At 44.7% G+C, this 8,036-nt stretch overlaps 1 protein-coding gene across 1 annotated transcript in view; it reads right to left on the bottom strand.

Annotated features, from left to right (window-relative positions):
• Positions 1–1,365: 1,365 nt before the first annotated feature.
• The window catches only part of Bpifc (BPI fold containing family C), a 42,806-nt gene continuing 36,135 nt past the window's right edge, over positions 1,366–8,036 (bottom strand). Inside the window, exons 12-15 of the mRNA XM_032890765.1 lie at positions 6,188–6,230; positions 4,558–4,621; positions 3,427–3,503; positions 1,366–1,832 (exon numbers count right to left, since the gene is read on the bottom strand). Coding sequence (XP_032746656.1) covers positions 1,710–1,832; positions 3,427–3,503; positions 4,558–4,621; positions 6,188–6,230 — 307 coding nt within the window. The 3' untranslated portion in view covers positions 1,366–1,709. The remainder of the gene's footprint in view (positions 1,833–3,426; positions 3,504–4,557; positions 4,622–6,187; positions 6,231–8,036) is intronic.

The following is an 8,036-nucleotide window of genomic DNA, read 5'->3' as shown; positions in this document are numbered from 1 at the left end:
TGAAAACTCTACTCCAGATCAGGTCAACGACTATATAGAATGTGTAGTTTGGAGTTCATGCCCCCATTAGTGAAACAGCTGAGCAAGACAAAATACTAACGAACGACACATTAGACGCCTGTAATGTATCAAGAATGAAATTGAGGATATACAAGGAACATTCTCCATTACAAAAAGAGCATCCCAAAGAAGCACATCATGACAGTGTATCATTTATTTCTACAAATGTTTATGAAGGGAATCTGCTCTGGCCAGCGATGCCCTGCGAAGATGAGTGAACTCCAGTTGCTGGGGAATCGTTGTGTTTTGTAGCCCAGCTTTGTTTGGAGTATGTCCTGTGAGGGTACCTTTAAACTCAATTGGCTCTTGCTCTTGGGACAAGAGAGCTTGCAGTGATTTGCAGGATAGTCCTACTCTGTGAAGAACACCACAGTAGCCATCAGGAAGACTCGGTTTTCACCTCTGCCATTACCACCTTTGTGTGATAAATTCCTCTGTTTTCACTTCCATGAAATGGGATCATAATTCTTCATAGAGTGGCTCTGAAGGCCACAGAAATGAAAGTGGAGCGGTAGCCAGACCAGGGTGTTAAGTACTTACACAGTTCTCTTCTATCCCCCAGTAGCCTAAGGAGTTAAACAAAGGGTGTGGCTTCTGTTCATTTTTTACATATCTATCCTGGCTGTCCCATCTCCTGTTCCTCTGTGCAGTCTCACCCTGCTGATTAATAACCAATGTCAACTGTGAACTCCTAGGTTTAGAAAGCTGAACTACCATTTCATCCAATCTTTTTTTTAAAAAGAATTATTTATTTATTTATTGTATGTGGGTACACTGTTGCTGTCTTCAGACACACCAGAAGAGGGCATCAGACCCCATTACAGATGGTTGTGAGCCACCCTGTGGTGGCTGGGAATTGAACTCAGGACCTCTGGAAGAGCCGTCAGTGCTCTTAGCCAGTGAGACATCTCTCCAGCCCTCATTTCATCCATCTTTGAAAGGACACGTCCACAAAGGTAAACAAATGACAGAGGACGGCCGTGGAAAGATTTAAGAGGCTCTCAACTCCCTTTTAATATTGCTATTTGTAGAACTTCAGTCTTTGCCAAAGTTGGAAAGAGAATGAAGTCTTTTCCATTTTTTTTTTTGTCATATTTTATTAAAATAAATTCAGGGCAGGAGCTTTCACACACAGGTACTGACATTGATAGAAAACAATTTTAATTAAGCACAGGACAGTAATAGTAAACATAAAATACAAAGTCCAACGAAAGTAGAGAAGACAGTCTTACACACATACACACACACACACACACACACACGAGAGAGAGACAGACAGACAGACAAACAGACACACACAGAGAGACAGGCAGACACACAGAGAAAGACAGACAGACACAGAGAGAGAGACAGACACACACACACAGTTCCTTACCCACCTGGTCAGATCCACATGCCCCACTCTTTCCCACAAATGATAAACACAGGCACACAACGTGCTTACATATGCTCACATACATAGCCCACTCCCACTACCTTGCCCCTGTTCTGCACTTGAACTCAGTCGGCCTCACTTTAGGTCTCTTAGGGCTCCAGAAAGAGACTGTTTTCACAAGGGCTTTAATACCCAAGGTGCCTTCACCTTCCAGTTTACTGTTTCTGTGGGACTGAAGGCTGTTTACTTCCTGGGGTAGGTTGCGCACAGGCCGTCAGTAGATTGGCTGTTTTCTCCGTGGTCCATGTACCATGTTCAGATGCCCCCAGCTGTGGAGATTTGGCTGTTGCTTTGAGGATGTTTCATGTGCCACGTCAGTAGAAATCAGAAGGAAACCCTGAGAGGAATGCAGGATGAAGGCAATTTTTTAATTAAGGCCATATCTGGGTTTGCATGAGGGGAGGAAAGTTTCTTTGTCAGGCCCTAAAGCATCAAGCCGTTCTCAACCCCTGTGCCCTATGTGAGGGCCCCTGATGTAAGAAGTCACCATTTTGGATTACTGTCCCTAGATATGACTTAGGTAGTGGGGAGTGCAGAGGAGGGAGCCTGGGAGCTGTGAGGAAGTGTGCACCAGTGTGTAGGCAGGAGATGCTTTCTGAAACATATTTCTACTTTCCTGAACCACAACGACAAAACACAGAGAAGAAGGGGCAGCAGTCCCGTGAAGTTAGTTCATTAGAAGCTCCCAGGAAGCGGCTTTCAATAGGGAGCCTCCTGAGGATGGTCTTCAGGGGAAGGCCCTGAGAGTCATTTGACCGAAAGGGTCAAAGAGCCAATTAGGTTCCTAGCTGTCATAGTTCCTATGAAAAAATATTCCACAGCCTCATATGTTTAGAAACTTGGCCACCAGCTTGTGGCACTGCTTTGGAAAGTTTTGGACCCCAGGCGGTAAAATTTTGCTGAAGGAAGCGGGCCGGTGGGCCATGTCTTCAGCCTTTATGGCTTGGCCTGTTTCCTGTACCCTGCTTCCTGACTTCTAGGAAATGGAACCAGGTATCTGATGTTTCTCTTACCACACCTTTCCCTGCTGTGGTGGACTATGTCCCTTTGAGCTATAAGGAAAAAAAAACCCCACCCCAAACCAAAAAACAACCACCAAACCAACCAACCAACCAACCAACCACGACCACCACCATCACCACCACTACCACCACCACCACCACCATGACAACAAACACTTTTCTTTTTTTTTTTTCCGGAGCTGGGGACCGAACCCAGGGCCTTGCGCTGGCTTTACCATTTTGGCTCTACCATTGAGCCAAATCCCCAACCCTAACAAACGCTTTATCTCCCAAGTGCTAAGCTGTATTCTGTCAGGCATTTGGTCACTGCTACAAGAGAAATGCCTAATACAACGCCCATTTTTCTTTCTACCCAAGACACTATATATACACTTCTTTGGGTCTACTTTCTTTATTCATAAAATGATATTCATAATCTCAATCTTACAACTTGTTTGGTGAAATAAAAACACTTTTTAAACTGCTTTCGTTATTCTGAGGGGGGATTAAACATGACCTCAAAGTGAAAATAGACTCGGTCTGACTTTTACATTTTCTATTGTCATTTATAAGCTTTAATAGCTGGGTGCTTTGTTTATGAAACTCTGTGGGCAGGCAAAAGTCTATGGTAAGCAAAACGAAACACAGCGAAGAGAGGAGAAGACTCCATGGGTAAGAGAATTCTGTCCTTACAGAGGATTTGGGGTTAGTTTCCAGCATCTACACTGTGTGCCTCACGACTGACTGTAACTCCCATTCCAAGGGATCGAGGGCGGAACCAGTATAAATGTGGCACACATAATACACTCATGCACACACATATCCGTACAAAATAAGATAAATAAATCTTTAAAGAAACAGTAATGAGCAAAACAGGGAGCTTGCTCTACTGTGAAAATAAATAGTAGAAGAAGAGATTCAGACTCTTACCTCAAGAACTTCAATATCCGAGTTGACAAATGAGATATTGTAGGGGTTGGGAAGAGGAAACCCTTGCTGCAATTTTGCTGCAGTGTAGGAAAAAAAAAGGCGTAAGGTAGTTAACTGGGCACGGGTACAGATGTTTGCGCAGACCTTTTAGAAAGGGATGAGCGAGAAGCATTTTTTTATACTTTAATCTTATCATTGTTCCTGGTCTTGTTTTACTTCACACTGATATGCCCCTAGCACTTTGTTGGACAGGTTAGTAATTAATTTACATTCATTAAAAAAAGTACCCGTAATTGTGAATATTTGGATGCTGAAACAAAACAAAAACACTTTCTGTTTTTTCTCAGTTAAGTACTAACCATGCCTGACTATGTTTTTCATTGTCTACATATTCATAAAACATATATGTGTGTGTGTGTGTGTGTGTATGTGTGTGTGTGTGTATTATGTGTGTGTATTATGTGTGTGCACATACATGTGTGCAGAGGCCAGAGAATAACCTCAGTGTCATTTTTCACTTCCATCCCTGTGGTGCTTTTTATATGCTTGGCCCAGGGAGTGGCACTTTTAGGAGGTGTGGCCTCGTTGGAAGAAGTGTGTCACTGTGGGGGTGGGCTTTGAGACCCTCCTCCTAGTTGCCTATGAGACAGTCTCTCCTAGCTACATTCCTATCAAGATGGAGAACTCTCAGCTCCTCCAGCACCATGTCTGCCTGGACACTGCCAGGCTTCCTGCCATGATAATGGACTGGACCTCTGAACCTGTAAGCCAGCCCCAATTAAACGTTGTTCTTATAAGAGTTGCCTTGGTCATGGTGTCTCTTCACAAGAAAGAAAACCGTAACTAACAGAGAATATTATCATTTCCAGGTGACCTGGAGGAGACAGACGTTTTATCTCTTTAACTCAAACTAAGTTAGCCTTTCTTGCTGAATTTATAAATTTTGCTGCTAACGAGCAGAAACGTGTTAACTGGTTCCTTCAGCTCTTAATGCAGTACACTGCAAAGTTCTGGCTCTGACCCCAATTCACAATGACACTCTAAACATGCAGGCATCAGGGTAAACGGTCCAAAGAAAACCCACAGCCTAGCCAATACCAGCGTCTCGTAATTTTTTAAGGAAGCCCTTACTGTTGGCCAGTGGGAGGACTCCGAAGTGAAGAATGGAAGACAGGATATTCTCAAATCTCACAACCTAGAATGCAAAGGGGGACTGGATCAGTGCCGAGTTGGGGAATCCCTGAGAGCAGCAGACCTCGGTTGGGTACGCAAGTCCCCGGAGCTCAACTGGGTAGGAAACCACGAGCAGAGCTTCCCCGGAGGACCATAATGCTTTGTGGGAAGCAATGCCACCGGGTTCTTTCCTCCCTACCAGGACGACGCTTCTGGTTCCTTCTACACTGGTGATGGCAAACAGAGAGCTGGGATAGTAGCGCATGTAGTAATTTAGGAGAAACAACGACCGTACTACTTACTTATTTCCTACCACTTACCATGCTGATCCTCTCCGCCCTCCTGAGTGATCCCTACCTCCACCCCCGCTCCAAATGCTGACTCAGCCTTTTCAACATTATTTTCACATACGCACTGTATATCGGTTCACTATTTGTACCCCTCCAAATCGTTGCAATAGCATGCACATTCTCTCACATGCTGTGGGGGCTGGCTGGTGTGCTCTGGAAAGCTGAGAAGCATCTCCAGCATTTGTCCCTGTATCATGCTTCTTCCCACTCCAGGTCAAGATAGACACAGGTCCCTGAAGGACTAAGACCCTGCTAGAGAATCACTGTGGAGAATGTTAATGCCACGAGGGTGACATGTGTCTTGAACATTGCTGTGCTCAGTAAGAAGTTCTAATGGAAACAATGACATAGCAGGGGGAGGGGAAAGGGGATGGAGAGTTTCCGGAGGGGAAACCGGGAAAGGTGTTAACATTTGAAATGTAAAAAGAATCCAATAAAAGAAAAGTTCAGTGTGTGAGCATATGCTAGGCAGAATGCTACCCAGGAAATTTGACACCAAAAGCCATGTGCTTACACCCTCCGTGATAGCATCATTTGTGAACTTAGAAAGTCTGGACTGCCTGAGGTTTTTGACATCTAAGAGTATGGACATTCCAAGTTTGAAAATGTAATCAGCCTCTTCTCGTTCCTGCTACCAGACCAGGCCATCCCTGCCATTGTGAAATCATAAAGCCAGACAAATCCTTCCTTCTTTAAGTTGCTTTCGGCCATGGCATTTTATCACAGCCACGGAAAAATAGCCAATACAGGGTGTCTACTCCCAGGCAGGGTGATGAAGTTAATCACAAAATTCTGGAGCTTACATTTAACTGGAGGGGGTCATTTTATCTAGGTAACAAACCCCCATGAGAATGCCTGTTTTTCTAGCACCACACATAGTCTTTACAGTTCTTTTCAAAGCTCTGTAATGTGTAAAGTATATTGCTAAGCTCAGGGGCTTAAACTGTAAATGAATGAATCATGTAAAGGCCCCAGGTTCAGTCCCCTGTGCTGCAAAATCAACCAAACAACTGAACAATAAATTCCAAAGCTAAAACTTAGAATTATTGAAAAATCATCAAGAACAACATACACGGGGTTGGGGATTTAGCTCAGTGGTAGAGCGCTTGCCTAGTAAGCACAAGGCCCTGGATTTGGTCACCAGCTCCGGGGAAAAAAAAAACATACACAAGCCACGGGACAACAGAATTCTGTTTCTCAGGCCTTTCTCAGGGAGCCCTGAGAGCTTGCATTCCTACCTTAGCATCCCGCGGGCTGTTCTCTGGCAAAGAGAGGCGGAATCTGGAAGGAAATGGGAGGAGATTGAAGGAAGGTAGACTCATGGGGGTGGATAGGTGGCTCCGAAGTTAAGATTTAAGAACGGTTGTTGCTCTTGCACAGGACCAGGGTTCAATTCCCCATCACCCACATGGTGAGTCACAGCCATTTGTAACTCTAGTTCCAGGGGATCCAATGACCCTTCTGACCTCCGCAGGAACCAGGCACATGGTACACATATATGCAAAATATTCATACATATTAAATAAAATCTAAAAAAATTTTCTTGTAAAAGAAAGGCAAATTCTAAAATAATAAGAAATGATGGTGCACACCTTTAATCCTGGCACTCCAGAGGCAAAGGCAGGCAGATCTCTAAGTTCGAGGCCAGCCTGGTCTATGGAGTGAGTTCCAGAACAGCCAGGGCTACACAGAGAAACCCTGCTCCCCAAAAACAACAAAACAAAACGGAAAAAAAAAAACCAAACAAAATAATAAGAAACAAAACAACAAAAGTAAAGTAGATTTCTTTTTACCTTTTAACATTTTAAAGAAAAAAAGAAAACAAATCACTAATGAAAAACTTGCACATAGCCAGGTATGACAGCGGACACTTCCGAACTCAGCATTCAGGAGCCTGAATCAGGATTAGGAATTTTGTGCCCACCTGGGCTACCTGGCAAGATATTACTACAAACACCAACAGACGATCCACAGACAGACTTGGAAGGCCATGGAGTCTACAGCATGCATCTTCCCCCCTGGTAATTAGCTGCTTAAGAAACAGACTAGAACCAAGCAGACGGCTTGGATCTGTCTTTGGAGTGACTCCGTCAGTGCTCTGGCCTACATGTGGGCCTTTACGGTTGGCAGTCTGGAATGCAAAGCATCTTTGCACACTGTGTAGATCTTATGACTTGCCCTAGGCCTCTGTTTTCCCAACTGTGAAATAGGTGTATGTGTGTGTGTGTGTGTGTGTGTGTGTGTGTGTGTGTGTGTGTGTGTGTGAAAATTGACCGAGATAATGCTGTAAAAGGTCAGCATGGGTACCTAGTATATTATTACTGCACTGTGCAAAACGCCAAAGGCCAGCACATAACTTTCTTGTGATTCCCTGTCAAATAGCAAGATGCCACATGGTCTCTCTGTTGCCCTTTCATCTAGGCTCTGCCCCACAGTTACCTGCAACAGTCAGGTGTGTCTGACTCACTATAAAAGGGCCTGCTCCTTATCCCCCCCGTCCCATGCTCATGGCCGGCCTCTACTCCTCTCCCTCTCCCTCCCTCTACACCCCTCCTCATTCCCTGAATAAACTCTATTCTATACTACACCGTCATGTGGCTGGTACCTCAGGGAGGAAGGGGCCTCTGAATGGGCCCACAGAGGCACGACCTTCCCCCTTCCCCCTTCCCCCACACCATACACACCCCACCAAACAACGCCTTTTCTCTATCTTTTTCCCAAACAACACTCTCTTCCCGTCCTCCTAAGGGCTTTCCCCAGGGTACCGGCCTCACATTTTTATCCAACAGTGAGGGTAACAGGGAGAACTTGTAATTAGTGTAATTAGAACTTGTAATTCATTTTGCAGATTAGAAAACTGAAGTCAAAAGTGAATAAATGGTAAATGTAGGATAAGAACGCAGGAGCTACCTCCCCACCTTGAGACAAGATCTTTTTACGTAGCCGAGGCTGGCTCTGAACTCCACCTCCCGAGTACCGGGATTGCAGCCCTGTGCAATACGCCTGGCTAGAACCTGGTTCTCCTGATGTCCATTCATCTCCCCTCTTCCTTAGATTTCTGTGGTTCACTTATGCCCAGGTCTATTC

This window comes from Rattus rattus, chromosome 1, assembly GCF_011064425.1.
Source record: "Rattus rattus isolate New Zealand chromosome 1, Rrattus_CSIRO_v1, whole genome shotgun sequence".
In the NCBI taxonomy this organism is placed as follows: Eukaryota; Metazoa; Chordata; class Mammalia; order Rodentia; family Muridae; genus Rattus; species Rattus rattus.
Note: the sequence above shows the minus strand (reverse complement) of the source record. Positions and strands in the feature narration are given on the sequence as shown.